Genomic DNA, 16,424 nt, shown 5'->3' on the forward strand with positions numbered 1-16,424 from the left:
AGGCTTTGGATAGTATCGGATTTTCTGCTGGAAACAAAATAATCCAGGTCATAAATCCTATTTGCTTTTAATATATTTTTTCCCTCATCACAATACTTCTTTCAGTTAATTACCTTCATTGAAAGCCAAAGAAGTGAACAGAAAAGACTCCCATTGAAACTTTGGAATAGCCTCATAGATACAATTTTTAGCATGAAATTTTACCTTCGTTAAGGGTTGAGGGGCTTAAAATACACAGGGCATTGTGGTCTCTTTTCTTTGGAGTTTTCAGTGTGATGATAGACTCCAACATTTTATCTCAATGCTTTGCTTCACTGAACAATGTACCTTTTGGAAACATTGACGTTAACAGCCAGTTTATAAAATACTCATATTATACAGCTAGAAAAGAAATGTTTCTTTTTCTTGTCCTTTTGGTCTTGGCACCATGTATTTATGCAGGAGAATATAAAACGTTTCATGCTAAACACTCTAGTTGATTCTGGATAATATTTCATTACCTTGCTTGGTTGCTTCTGAAAGCAGACTGCTTATTAGTATTTAGGTATCTGTACCTGAAATTCTACACAGAATTTTTCCTTACTCCTTGAAGCTAAGTAAATTAATACTTATTTAAAAACTTTTGGAAGTTCAATGCCAAAGTACTATTTAGTCAAAAAGAAATGTGAAACGAAAAATATATAACCAAGTGCAAACAAGCATGATGAAGTTGGAAAGCTAGGTGGATAGTTAAGGTGTTTTTCTTCCTTTTTGCATTGCCTCTCTGTACTAATTAAGGCACTGATCCAATGCAAAAAATAATAACATCTCATAATGATAATGCATGCACTTTAAGGGTGCATTGGAGTTGTACAGATGGTCTGGAAAGTACTGTATAGAGGAGGATCTTGTAGGGTCTGGAGCACTGACTTTTTCTTTGCAGATTTTAAATATCTGTTGAAAAAATAAAAAGCATAAATTTCTGCACTGTAAACATCTCATTCTTTGTGTGTCAGGTAGCCAAAATGAAGGAATGTCTTATTTTCTCATGTAATGAAATTATTTATTTAGTCTTCATGTATTAAAATAAACCACGGATATAATTATTCTATTTCAGAATAATTTTGGTTAGGATATTGTAGAATCATGTGACAGCTGGGCCCAGTTGTGTCCAACTTAAAGCTGCAATTCTCCTCAGGAATAATCGTTTTTGCCAGTTCTGTTCTCCACATCTTTTATTATCAGTTTGTCTTCTGACAGTTTTCATTGGTCCATATGACTGCTGTCAAAATGCTGTCAAGACAAAATGTGGAATTTTTTTCAACTTTTGCAGATCTAAGTGACCAGCTTATGGAAGTGGTGGGTCTGGAAGGAGCCATGGAGATGGGACAGATATACACAGGTCTGAAAAGTGCTGGAAGACGGCTTGCCCAGTGCTCATCTGTTGTCATCAGGTATCAGCAGCTTTAATTTACACTGCAGTGTTGGAGTGAAACTGGAGAGTTTTATGTATTGACTGTCTTTTGTAGTATAACAGTCATAATTTTTTTTTTGTTGTTGATGTATCATTTTTTCATACTAAATGAATCTATTCCATCCATATTCTATGCCCATACATCTTCCTTTCTTTAAATGTGTCAAAAAACTAAGAGGTATTTACATTCAATCTTCACATGTTGTATTCAAGTGCCATTTTTTCCAGTGAAGAAGTACTGTCAAGCATTTGGAGCAGAAGGAATAAGACATTAACATCTTGGGGTTTATTGTTGACATATACTCCATGCCATTTCAAGCCAAAAGTAATTTAGCATTACTTTGTCACATTTTAACCCATTTATAATGCATACCACACCAGGGAATAGTAGTGTGTAATTAGTAATTGTAAAGCACTTTTTGATCTGTGGAAGTCAAAGTGCTCTGTTTTTAATTTATTTGTTATTTACTGAATTCTGACAAGCCACTATGATTAAATCTATTGGTATGTGCGAGCCGATGATGGTGGAGTACTCTAATTTCATTGTGTTTTTATCATTTCCAAGATAAGAACATTCACAATAGAGTGAACTTGAATTAGAACACGAGGAAAAAGTAATTGTTCTATCTTTTGGATTAAATAAGGACTGAAAAGGAATTGACCGTCTCTTTTTCAGTCAAGAATTGCTCAGTAAGAATTTTCCAAAATTTATTAAACCCATAAGCTCTGCAATTATGAGCCTAAAACAGAAGAGCAACAATAAAAAAATAAGTAGGAACCCTTCCTGAACTATAAACTGAGAGTTCATTAAACATTTTTCCCTTCCTTCCGTTATGGCCATAGGTAGTAGGGGATAATTCCATGAAATGTTAGTTTGTTTTCAAAAAACATCCAGTCCAGAATTTCCATTGACCAACATGAGTCATTAATTTTTCCATTATTGCATTTATCCACTCCGTGCTGTTTCTAATAGTCTTTTGTGCAAACTATTACTATTTAAAAAAATACAGGGTTGGAAAGGACCATAAATGTAGTAAATTTTTTTTTCTGTTCTCATTTTGTTACATTTTCTTAACGTGACACCCAGAACTAGAGAGGGAATACTGTCTGTATCTTTCTGTTGAAATCAGCACCCCTTTGCTAACAATTTAAATTTATAACATGGCATGTTAAACACTCTGAATATAGTGCAGACTTCATTCTCCGTGAGTGTTCTGTCTAACTCAGACACAGTGATTCTAGTAAGTGGTGATGATAGACCTAAAATTTTTTGCTCATTTCCTTTATAGTGGAATAATATATATACTATCTACTCGTGCAATCTAAATTATGAAAAAATAGCACAAATTTGTTTGTCTTTTCTGTTATTAAGGTTTCTTCCAGAAGTTATTGTGTCATTCATTCATTTCACAAATTACAAACTCTTCTTCCATGAAAGAGTAGTGTATTACTAGAAAGATACATGAAAATTTGCCATGTTTTCGCTTTGTGTGCTGAAAATCAGACTAAGCTTTTAAAGTTGCCTGTGTTACATTTGTAAGCATATTGAGTCATACTGGAAATTTCATAGGAGTTTAGGGTGAATCAGGGTTATATCTGTATGCCATCACATATGTGCCTTTTTAATAAATACATTTATCAATTTTTTCTAGTTTCTTTTTCTTATATGCTGAAATTTGTACCTTTAGGACCAGCAAGTCTCTGCCTATGCAGATAGATGGAGAACCTTGGATGCAAACTCCTTGCACGGTAACTGCAACTGATTATTTTTCTTTTTCCTCTTTTTCACTGGTAGAAATATTTCTTGTGTTTAGAAGACAACTGTTTTCATCAGTATTAACTCAATTTTCTTAAATAACATCTTCACAAACTGTTTTTATATACTTCAGTACTCCCTGCATTTTCAGTTTATCATTCTGAATTCAGACACAGGTTAAAGTGGAATTAGAAGACATCTATTTCAGAAGTTTGGAAAATATTTGAAGAGTGCAGTCTCAGTATCCCTTTACCCAATATGACCATTTATTTATGATGGTGTATCAGATTTAGGCTCTCTATTGCTGAGAAAGATTCAATCTTTGTTTTGATGCTAAAATGTAGAAAGTAATTAATGTTAGTCTTTACATTTAGAAAGCTTTTGTATTGTGTTTTTCAGAGTTCATATCAAGAAAGTTTTAATTAAAGCTGAAGTCTTAACTGTTCTGCTTCAATTATACAATAGGACTAATATTTTTTTAAGTCCTTACAGTTTAAGGGGTAAATAAAGGAAATTAGTTTCTTCTTTCAGTACCCACACATATGAAGTGAGGGCATACAAACATTAATCTGCATAGGTTAGGATAACCTAAGATAGGATAGGAACTTTCTCAGAGAAGGTTCTTTGAGTGACTCTTTAGAGACAATGCAAGAAAAGGTGTACCTGTAAGAACTCTCCATTTTCATCTCCAAGAAATTATAGAGGCTAACCAAGCATTCAGAGACGAGGCTGAAGAAAGCCAAGTTCTTTATTGTTCTGTGTAATTTTATTAGTATATTTTAATATAAAGTTCTACTAAAGAAGACCTGTGCTTTTAAGTAGATGAATTGCTGTAGCCTTGCAGCTTTTAAATATGACAAAATAGTACTGTGACAAGGAAGAAGTCCCACTACAAATGGGAGCAATTTTCAAAAAAAGGGTACTGGATTCCTTTCATGAGCTTTATGTCGCTGGTAGAATTAAAATTTACGCAAAAAATTAAAAGGGTGATGTACATGAAGGTGCTAATGGGCATGAAACTGATAGTATATGGGTTAGGATGAGAGAAGAGGGTTGTGGTAGTTTGTGATTATGAGATGCACCACAGCGTACGGCTGAACAGTGTGAAGAATGCTGAACTCTCATTCTCTAGGGAAGTGCTCAGATTCTGCAGTGTGAGGAGAACCATAGAAACACATACTGTGTGAAGGCAGAACAGTGGGGATTTTATGAGATTTGTTGCAGAAAACCTTTTGGAGTTATGAGATATTATCTTTACCTTTTCTACAATGATGGCTCAGTGCAGAGCAACAGTGCTGAACCCAGCAGTTACTTATTCAGGAAAAAGACATGGAAATTTTCAGTTGCCAGATTATGGAAGAGAACTTATGGAAGGTTGCTGGCAATAACATATGCTTCTTTTTTTTCCTTTTTTTTTTCTTTTTTTTTTTTTTTTGTCCTGATGCTTGCTCTGTGCAGAATCCCTGCTATCTGATTGATAATGCTAGCACAAGCTGCCAGTGCAATTGAGAACAAACCTGGAAAAAAAAGACAGTTCTTGCATTTCAATTACTGTCCTGAGGAAACAGTAAATTACTATTGACAAATATTGCTGTCCAGTTTTAAAGGGGATAGAAATGGCATACACTCTTCTGAGGAACCTATTCTTTTTGCTATATCATTGTTATGAGAATATACTTGGCACTGTGCAAGAAAACCATGCAGTTGAATGTACTTGTTTAGTATTTGAGGAAAAAATACTTGAACTATTTGCTATACCAATGCACTTCTATGAATTTAGATATAGTATTATTATTTTTTGTTATTTTATTCATTTTTGGCGGGATTTTTTTAAATATATAAATTATAAAATATAGTATTTTAAATTATTTTAAATACTGAGGAGTTTCAGTATTTATTGCAATAGCTCCTTGCATTATTGTATATGTGCCACACTCTGTTTCCTACATCTTACAAAGTAAGTTTCTTCCCCACTAATTCTAACTACAGTAGAGGTTTTTTCTTTAAGTTATCTGCAAGTAGCTAGGAATTCTTCCTTACATAATAGGAAGATAATACCCATCTATGTCCTTAGACATAGTTGAATATTAGGTTTCGCTCAACAAAAGATCAAGATTTGATATCTGAGTTTGTGCTTCACGGTGATCTTTCTTGGGAAGCCAAAGCGTTCTTGATCATGTAAATACCAGGGTGATACCTGTGATGTGTATCCAAACCAGAGTCTGTACAAAACCCCCAGAAAATCAAAGTAATACTTTAGGCTTAATCAGCTATGTAATCAGTCATTTGAGACAAAAAGAGCTCAAATTTCAGAAAACTAATAAGGAGGCCAGTATAAAAATCATGAGATTTGTCTTTTTTAGAGAAAAACTGCCATTTTCTCCCAAAATTAAAACAAATGAATAATGACACATTTTTAAATTTAAAAAAAAAATCGTCATGGACAGATAAAGAACTTTCTACTTCTAGCTCCCTAGGACACTTGTGATAATTTGACTTTCCTTTTCCTTTTACCTCTCAGGAAGTTTCTTTCTCTAATCCTTGTAAGAAATTGAGGCCCGTATTTAAAGATTCTGCCCTTCCTGCATTGTGCAGAGACATGGGAAGACATTCCCAGGCTACCTCTTTTCTCATTAGGATGCTGAGGCAAGGCACTTATTAGTTTACTGGCTGTGTTGTTTGAAGGAAAAAGCTGCAGTTGTGTTTGGATATACCATCTCACTAGTTTTAGGAGAGAGAGGTCTGCACCTTGTTAGGTTGCACACATCAGTGAGACACAGCAGCTGAACCTCAGGTTTTTGATTCTTTTGAGTCCCAACCAGAATGCTGTTGTTAAAAAAAAAAAAAAACACCAAACAGCAAAAAACAAAACCTGCTGTCTTTCCCTCTTCAACTGTCTTTTAAAAAGACAGTTGAAGACTTTTTTTTTTTTTTATATCTTAGGAACTTCAGTGTCATCTAAGTTCAGTAGTGTTAAGGACTGACCTATAAATATTACAGAGACTAAGTGAGAAAGAAGTTCATAGAATCAGCATGTATTGAATGAACTCTTGCCTGGCTTGCAAGTACTTAAGCTCCAAAGTACTTTTCTACATTGCTTCAGATTTTGATATAAATGAGAGTATTTTCCAAACAATTTTTCAAGAAATTAAGTTCAACCTGATCAAAATTCTCCTGTTTTTCTATTATGCCTATTCAGGAAAGCAAGTTTGGCCTCAAATCCCTATTATGTATAGGATACAGCCTGCACATGCAGGCTTGGAAGTTTACTTCCCCTTGAAGGAATCAACATGTTTCTCTTTGTGTCTTCTCCTTTTTGACTGGGAAGAAAGTTTCACACAAATAGCATGAGTTGCTGACACTGTCCTTTCTCATGCATATGGAGACCATGCTCCTCCAAAATGATACTGTGAGCTCTGAGAAAATATTGTGGAATGTGCAGTGGTTCTCCAGAAGCTGTGATCAGTGATTTTTCCCTCCTGTGATCAATTTTAGGAGTAAACAAATAGTTGTGTGTTCCTTTTAAAATCTTTTATGATGCATTGCTTATGCACCTATAATCCATACAGGAGGGCAGGTACATGCTCATGTAGGTTCTGTGCATCCTTAAAAATGTGAGTGGCTTGATGTAAAAATCTGTCATCCAGAATTATTCAGTGAGTTGAACACATGCAGAATGCAGCATCTAACGAAGTCACTCTGCTCTGGTATAATAAAATGAAGCATCTGAGCATCAAATTGTATTGTTTTCCCTGTTTTTTTATAGAAGACTCTTTGGGAGAAGGAAAGATAATGTTAATATTATGTTAAACATCTTGTCTGATTAGCTAAGGAGGAAATTCTATCAGAGCTCTCCCAGACAAATATAGCAACATGAAAGATATCTATGGTTTCACCTGATCTCCAAACAGGTCATTAATAGTAATGAAACTTCAAAGACTCTCAAGTTAATTCAATAAACTTCTAGCTTTAGCCATCAGGGTTTTTTTTTAAGAAAAGTAATCTTTCAATTTAGCTACATAAATTATTAGCAATGTTTTGAAAAAATCTATAACAATGTTCCATCCTAATTAGAAATAACTGCAATTTATGTTCTTTCATCTATTCCTGACTTGCTTGGCATGATATCTGAAAGAGTGTCAAGCTTCTAGAAACACTAGATTAAAAGTGGAAGAAAGAAATGTCTATAGAAGATGCAAGAATATTGCTTAAATAAAGAAACAAAAATAAAAACCCATAGTCAGAGCTCACCTAATGGATTGCCAGAAACACAGTTTCACGGGTATCTGAGACACAGTATTTTCAGAATTGTTTCCTGATTGTTTACTGTTAACTTGGAGTAAATCATGGAATAAAGTTACACAAAATTAGTATTTCAAAATACTGTCATTTGAGTGCACCTTAAAATAAGTTTTGAATGAGTGGTTTCTCTCCAGTTTTTCCTTTAGATAAACTAAATCTCTAGATATGTGATGAGCTAGGGTGCAAGGATCCTACTGTCCTGTAGTTAAAACAGAGAGAAACAAGAACTTAAACCAAACCAAACCAAGCTGTGTGCCAGAGGTAGGTGAGAAAACTAAAAGAGTTCCAGATTTGCTTTTATGTAGATTCATTGTTTCCAGTACCTCACACATCACATGAAGCAGCAGCAGCTGTGTTCCAGACTCTGTCTGTAAAGTATCTTCTTTCCATGTCTCTGGTTGTACCATTATTTTCTTATCAGTTCTTTATAATGAGAGAATTTGACCTACTGCATCTGCCACTTTAGAGCAAACAGGAGCTGGGTCCTAGATATGGTGGCTGATTTCAGTAGAATGTTAGCCAATTGCTACATAGTTAACCCAAAAATGAAAATCACTAGAGAAGACTTTTGATGTTATATGAAAATGCTGCACTTTTTTTCCCTTTTGAGAAGCAGCGTGCATTCTGTTCCAAGGCCAGATTGATTTATTGAGTTTTTAACATTTTATTTTGCAGCTGGGCATTATTTTTTGTGGTCACAGGTACACTGCACTTTAATTATTTTTGTTTATGTATGTGTATTTTTTTTCCTTAATTTCACAACAGTAGTTTTTGTAATTGACAAAGCAATTTACTGCATGTGTGCTTTCTGCACCCCAGACAAATATTCTAGCATGTGTAGTGCACCTTTCTTTCCAGTTCAGATTGTTAAGAAAAGAATTAGTTGTGACTAATTGCCAATTAATTTGCAGTGGTTTTTGGGAGGAGGGGGAAAAACAATTGCACCTACTAATTAAAATTTAAAATATTCCAGAGTGTCATCCTTAGGTATCTGTGGAATACATAATTTCCATTTTTGTTCTGCACTGGATCTGTAACAACCCTGAGCTGACAGCTCTATTAATTTAAAACCTCAGTGATACCTATTAGTACAAAACATGAAAAAAATGCCATTAATCATTTATTTTAATTTTGCAGCTCTGTCATTTTCTCAGTATGTTTAAAAATTATGATGACACCGTAACGTTTTCCAATCTACCTGTGTGAAGGGGAAACGGATCACACTACTTAGGAGAGAGACTAGAGTATATTATTAGAGCTTAATTAATGCCAAACTGATTAGATTTGATTGCGCTTTGCACAATAATATTGTTTAGAAATTTATTTAAGATGTGTTGCATAATGCTTTTAAAACAACTAGTCTAGATCTGAGAGATATTGCCCGAAATGCCACATGATGCAAGTCACAGGTTAATTTTGCTCAGCAGTGCCTACATTCTATCCCTCTGATTCATAACATGATTCCCCATACACTCTTGATCACCTAAGGAAGATAAAAGTATTTGGTACTCCTGTTATACAGAGGAGTTGCATCCCTCCATTTCCTGTAAGAAGAGCAGCATTTGGGTGTCTAGACTGTGAGAAAACCCTCTTACCCTCAAAACAACTACCATCTAAACCCTGCTGAGAACATGTAAAAAAGTGACCAGAAAATACAAGATCCAGCTGGATAAGGCTGGGGATTTTTTCTGGCAGTTTTTTCTGTCTGTCTTTAAAATACAGTAACAAGTTCTTTAAACTTAATTGAAACACTATCAGCAGAGCTGATTAGCTCTGTTTCCAGTTTTCTATTGTCAGCTAGTGCAATACTTTAGAACATGTATTTATAGCACCATGACTTCTGAAATAGTAAATAGTAAATGTTTAGGCATTCTTTGAAGCATAAAGGTAACCAGCATGTACTGCAGAAAAAGGAACATGAAAGCAAAACTGACTGACCTAAAAGATACTGTTATCATGCTAAAAATGTTGATGCTCACTGCATTTCATTTAGTAGATATTAATGTGGCTTCAAGGCATTTTGAAACTCTGACCTGCTCCTAAAACAAATAAAGGCCTGGTTTATGAGTTAGTAAGTATTTTTAGTATCAAGAATTCAGGCTTCTTCTTTATCACAAAATTTTCTATTGACATGTAGGGAGTTATTATCATCTGTTCTTTTGAGAATTATGCTCTTTCAATTTGACCTAGTGTTCCTTGCCACGAATACAATCACTGGACATACTTTCTAATACTGGAAGGGTGATTTCTGCAAATGCAAGATTTTTCTGCTAGATAAATATTTACTATATATACCAAGCCTCGTGGGATAAAATCTTGGCTTCAATTAGTAAATAAGAGGTTTTTCATTGGCTTCAACACTTTAAGTTTAGACCAGAATGTTGTGAAGCAGGCTTACAACAAAAATCCACAGTATCTTAGCAATTCAGGTGGCTACATATTTACCCCTGAAATAGAATTCTATTATTTTCTGATTTTGTCTATATTTGAATATACATTTATGCCAAGTATGTAAAATAATTTCTTGTTTATTTGGGGTTTTTTGTTTGTGGGTGGGGTTTTTTTGGTTTGGTTTTGGTTTTTTTGGGTTTTTTTTGAGTTGGCTTTGGTTTTTTATTGTTTTTTTTGTTCATGTTTGTTTGGGGGGGGTTGTTGTTTTGGGGTTTTTTTTTTGGTTGGCTGGGATTTTGTGGGATGGTTGTGTGTTTGTTTGGTTTTTTTTGTTTTTCTTCCAGCAGCAATTCAGGCATTCAATTTATATTTAAAGCGTTCTCTATATTACCCTCAAGTTATTACAAATTTTCAATAAATTAAGTGATCTCAAAAATTGTTTTCCAGAATTGCATAGTAATTTCCATGAGTATATATTATCAATTCCTAAAAATACAGTAGGTTAGGATTTTAGCTTTCTGTCGTTTTTTTTGTCTGTGCAATCTCTTTTTTTCATGTGCATGTGTGTATGTGATTCACAGGTGAATCTAGGAAGCATTTAAAATTTTAAAGAAGGATCTTTCTTAAAACTTTTGTAATTGTGTTTCTACTAAAAAACACATGAAGATGCTTGCTGAATGGAAGAGAAACTGAATGGTAAATGTTAGTCTTTAGACACTTCCCTGTATACACACACACACAGAATCTCTATAGAGCTGTAAGTAGGAATTTTCAACTTAACATAGTCTCTGTTGCTTCCAAGTAAAGATCTCTCTCTCTCTCTCTCTCTCTCTCACTCACTTTCTTTTTGTCCTCCCATAGAGCACTTCCAATGTTAGGCCCTACTTTGACCTACAACACTATTTCTCTGTCTGAGATCCTCAGTGCTTATTCCCATCTTGAAGTGAGCACTGTCACTTGTCACCCAGACTCACAGTTCCAACTCTGGCAGTGCTGCCAGTGTGAGAACAGAAGCAGAAGTGACAGACCAGGGCAGAAATGCAGTGCCTGAGAGTATTGAGAAAGACAAATTTAGCCTTCTTCAGGCAAAGTACTGCAATGGTTCAGAAATATACTGATCTTTTTTCAGCAGCCAAAAATAAGATGTTTCAATTTATTGAATTTTTCTTAGAGTAGGTAAGTGAGGAATTTGATGGTTATCATTGCTAACCAATGCAATGTTAATAGACACTACCATGACTAAGTAAAAAAAATATACTTTAAATTTACACTTTATTGTAGCATTTTCAGAATGCAAAATATTTTACACCATTGAAGTTGTGCCTATTTATAAAGGTTGAAAATACGTCTTGGAGAGAGGCATATAGAACTCGTCCCATGCATGGCAGTGGTTAATCATGTTCAGGCATGTTAGCTGATCTCAGCTGATAGGAAGCAACATGCTGAAGAGGTTGTGGTCTCTGAAACAGATGGCTCAAGCCAAGAAAGAACATTACAAATGATAAACATTTACTCAGTATGTAATTGCATTCATCCTGAGGAGCATTGAACAGCCCCAACCCGACACGCAATCTGTACAGGGTCTCAGGATTACCTCACCCCTTCCTACTAAAGCCATCTTTTGAGCTTGGCTCTTTTATTCACTTTAGGATGGAATTACTATGTTTTACCTCAGAAAGGAAATTTAAAGGCATTCCTACTGCCACATCATGGCCAAATCTTGCAATAAGCTAAACCCTTTATGACTTAAAAATTTCACTCATACCAGCTGTAGATTGCTTCATGTCATGATCCTCAGGATCAGGTTGATATCATCACTGCTCCCGATCCCCAAAATACGTCTTATGAAGCATGTGGAAGTTACAAAAATAGGCAGTTTTCCAGGACCAGATCATCAGCTGGTACTGACATCAGTGGAATAATGCCAGCTTACCCCAGCTACAGATTTGGCTTCCAGAGTGATGCCTGAAGCTGAATTTATTGTGAGAAAATATATTGGTGCCAGTCTTTGAAAGCCACAGTTCTTATCCATGTGAAAGTAATCTACATTGCCAAGAACCCCCCGTATGCTATATTCGATACTAATGAATAGTGTTGACAAAAAGAGGTCCCACATGAAATCTGAAGTTAATGAACTAAGGTGGCATGAAAATGAGCATTTGGAGAGTAAAGGCTCTAATAGAGTTAAACCAAGACACAGACTCTGTTGAGATTTTTATGTTTCTGTCTTATTACATTGTAAAGTAAATTTCCACCCCAAGAAATGTCCTGATCTATATTTTAATGAGCCTCTCCACGTGACGTACATTTTTTGTTTCATTTACTATTAGTGAATGACAAGTGAAGGATATTCATTTTAACTTGAAAATGTCAGCTATGCACTTTAAGAGATATATTTTTCCAGTTTTTAATGAGGTGGTGTTTCTTTTTGAAAGAGATACCCATCTCTGATGTGGGTACTATGCAGGTGACAACTGATATTTAATAAGTGATGGTTCTTGTATTAGTCGTAGTTCACTAAAGAAAATGTCTCGGATTGCTTTTGAAAAACTCCTAACGTCACTAGCCCAAAGGCAAGATGTGACCTTTTTATTACATAATGAGAATCATTTATTATCTTACAATGTATCTTAAAGTCACAGACAAAATGCCACTTTGATAATTGCTTTCAATTAGCTTTGAGCATAGCATACATTCATAAAATGTCTTCTCTAATTTAGACTTGAATTAGAGAAAATTGCAGACATAATCTACTTTAAGGTTGTCTCATTTAAGGTGATTCGTAGTTCTATATCAAAGAAATCAAAACGGGTGGCTTTAGAGCAGTATTACAAAGTGTTTTAAATAGTCTTTTCAATATTTGAGTCTATTCTATTAACAATTAATTAACAAATTAGAATGCTAGTTCATCTTTTTGGATCTTTCTTGTGTATTAATTTATACTTTTGTTCACCATTGCTGTTTTGAAATTAAGTACTGTCCTGTAGTAAAAGAGTACAGCTTGATTAGATGTATAAATAAAGCATGTAAAGACATAGCTTATATCTTAATAACAGGCAACAGCTTGGTCTGTCAGCATGTATGTTCTTTCCAACTTTTAAATTCTTCCTCAACAGCAAGCAATAAATCCCACACTCAAAAAGTAAGATTGTATATTGGCATGTATTTTATTGCATGTGTTTATTAATTTTTTGCGTATAATTTAAATTATTTGTGGAAAAACTATTACACATAGACTGGTCTAGTGCATATGGAATATAATTCATAAAAAAACCCAGGTATTTTCTTTTCAGCTTCAATTAAATTATGCAGGTCTAGAAGTTTATATATAAAGATAAATCAGGCATCTCTGACAGTTGGAACTGAGCTAGCTCAAGGAGTAACTCTATTTTTCTTCTTTCTTCCCCAGATAAAAATTACTCACAAGAATCAAGCCCCCATGTTGATGGGACCACCTCCAAAAACTGGTCTTTTCTCTTCTATCATCAAAAGAACAAGGAACCACAGCAAGGAATAAGCCTATGTAGTTTAGTAAAAAAAAAAAAAAAAAAAAAAAAAAAAATTAGCTTTGTTGGGCTTTGGAATATTTATGCTGGAAATCTTTCAAGAATTTTAGAATATCTTCTATTTGCAAAATCTTGAATTTTGGTTTAACTGTTCTGTAGCTGAGCTGATGTAAAACTATGCTACTAGAAAAAAATGTTGTCACAGTTTTGTAGGCATTTTGCATGATGAAAGCAGATGTTTACATACAGTGATACAGCATATTTTTTTGTTGCATGCGTTACCATTTACTAATCTGTGGTCTAATTTTGCCATGGAATATGGGAAGAGAATGTCATGGATGATTTGATTTTCTCTCAATTCTGTTTCAGCTTTTTCTACTACGATAACCATATGCCATAAGTTCAACAGTATCTCTTCAATCAAACATCTTTACATGAATAGTCAATCTGACCTGTTTCAGAGTAGAATCATTGCAGGTCTCATTAACCTGTATTTTTAGTTTATGATTTCTTTCTATCCTGAGAATATTTTTATTCTACAGTATAAGTATTAAAATCCTGTAAGTTATTCTGATAACTCCTATGTACATGAGTAACTGTACCTGCTGAAAACATCTAACAATATGTATAAATGGCCATGATTGTTCTTGTATAAGTTAGATAAAGTTTTTGTTAAGATTAAAAGTTGATGAAAGTTTGAGCAAAAACTTTGGGACTAAGATCATGCTGAGTGAAGATAATAATAATTGCAAAACTAGCCATCAGTGTTTGTTGAAACCCTGGAATTATTTTCATAAGCAATACATCTCTGTGACATGGCAAACTTTAAATCATTCTCCACAAAGACCAATAGCATAGTGCATATGCACACAAATAACCAAAGCTCATGCCTAATTAAAGTGCATTTCCCACCAAAGATTTAGTGAAGGATGCTTCAGAGAAATGGGTTAATGCATAATTAATCAAACTCACTGGAGTAGACTCACTTCTGAAAATTTACAGTTCTTCTGATTGCATTGTCAATGTCCAGACAAATGTTTGGGTAGGGAAAAAGATTAAATTAGTTTCAAGTAAATACTCACTTTTCTTTTGTTTCATAAGTTGATTGACATAGTAACATATGCTAAATATTGAGACATAGATACGAACTCCAAATATTAGAAAACTGAACATATTTTTTGTGTCATAATAATTTATAAATTTATGTTGTCCATAATTACTCATCCCGTAAATTAATCTCTCAAGGAAATGATGACCTGTTGTCCATTACCCTTTCGTAGTCTGCTGTCTGAAATCCAGACATTTCTTGTCATAAATTTTGGTGAGGCAGTTGCTCAGGTTTTAACTTTCTTAGCTCTCTGAGAGACTTCCTAACAGCTTAGAAATCATAATACAGGGATTTGCCTGAGGTTTGCACAGCACTGTCTAATGTTGAAGGGAAGTCGAAGAATGGCAAATTTTTTCAGTCTTGCATATAAACAATCTCAAGCAAAACTTTTTGTGCAGTCTTAACATTGTTCTTTGTTCAGAGTGAGCTGCTTCTCAGCTCTGCATGTCTTAAGTTCTCAGAGATTTCATAAAAAAAAAAGGAAAAAATAAAATTTTGCTTGAAATGCATGATTTCCCATTTTTATCCAGACTTTAAAATGTTAATTATTTATTAAATCTATTTTTCTATTGATTCATTCATCCATTTAAAAAATAATACTTCATTATGCTGTAGTGCACGGTACTGTGCATGTATTTAAATAAAGTTACTATCATTTGTTCCTCAGTATAAGAGTTCAACAGAGTCCTAATTTATATAATAGATATTAAAATAAAAGTCAGTATATAGCTGGTAAGGATTATGTCTTTGAAATATACAGTCTATGTTCTGTAAACATTAGGAGGTAAATGCCAATTAATGTTTTGTTCAGCATTAGGTAGAAAAATATGAAGGTGATTATTCGCTAAAATTAAGATCTAGTAATTCACCATTCTTGGGTCCAGTGGTGTTGACATTTACAGTTACCATAGGAGTAAACTAGTATTTTTCCTGTGCATTGCAAAAACACACACACACACAGAGAAGCATTTGTTGCACTGAACTACAAACATGCATAAGTATAGAGCAAAGGTTATTTGCACAAAGAAGGAATTTGCTGATATAATATTACGTAAAGTGTATATTGGTTTTATGAAAATATGGTTACAGGTGATAAATATTTTCACATAACTTGACATAGGATTTTCTACCAATGCTCTCAACTTTTTGTGGCAAAAATGTGTTTAACAACAATATATAATGTGTTCTCTATGATTATCTCATGAACATTGTAACTCTGAAAAGAAATAAAATTATACATAAGCTATTACTAAATAATGTATGCAATTTTTAATGTGTCAGTCTGTAATAGCAAGTTGGTCACAACACACGTTTTTATATAAAGAGGGATAGAGGAGTCCATGCCATCAGAATTACATACAATTCTGAATAGACCTATAAAAAGTAAATCAGATCTGCTGGTCGGTGTGTATAAATTCTCACTGTAACATAATAGAACAGAGCAGCCATTACACTGAATTAACAGTTTTCGTAGCAGAGACTGTCCTTCTATTAATCTTGGTTGTTTGGGTTTTTTAGCATGGCCTGTAATAATTTAAAACATTCTCATTTTGTAAGTATTGATGGTAAAGAGAAAAAGTTCATGAAACATAGTATAAAAAGAAAATGGTTGATTTAATGAAAAAGAACTTAAAAAGTGAAGGTTCTTTTCTTCACTTCAGTATGCACAGAACTAATATGAAATTACTCATTGGTGTAAGAAAAGAAACAAAGAATATATGCATATCTCTACATACAGCTGAAATAGAAGCACTGTTCTTAGGTTGACTGAAGAGGGTATCTGCAAATCTTCTACTCTGTACAATGAAGCATTCCTTAAGGCTTCATTAATGACATTTGCAATGTAAGTGACAATTAAAATATATAGGTATTAAACGTGACACTGGATTTGCAACTCATTGATCATCA

At 33.9% G+C, this 16,424-nt stretch overlaps 1 protein-coding gene across 1 annotated transcript in view; it reads left to right on the forward strand.

Annotated features, from left to right (window-relative positions):
* The window catches only part of DGKB (diacylglycerol kinase beta), a 330,606-nt gene extending 314,869 nt beyond the window's left edge, over positions 1-15,737 (forward strand). The window contains exons 23-25 of the mRNA XM_041418276.1: positions 1,313-1,433; positions 3,142-3,202; positions 13,312-15,737. Of these exons, the coding sequence (XP_041274210.1) occupies positions 1,313-1,433; positions 3,142-3,202; positions 13,312-13,419 (290 nt within the window). The 3' untranslated portion in view covers positions 13,420-15,737. The remainder of the gene's footprint in view (positions 1-1,312; positions 1,434-3,141; positions 3,203-13,311) is intronic.
* The last annotated feature ends 687 nt before the right edge of the window (positions 15,738-16,424 follow it).

This window comes from Onychostruthus taczanowskii, unplaced genomic scaffold (assembly GCF_017590055.1).
Source record: "Onychostruthus taczanowskii isolate IOZ18803 unplaced genomic scaffold, ASM1759005v1 scaffold59, whole genome shotgun sequence".
NCBI lineage: Eukaryota > Metazoa > Chordata > Aves > Passeriformes > Passeridae > Onychostruthus > Onychostruthus taczanowskii.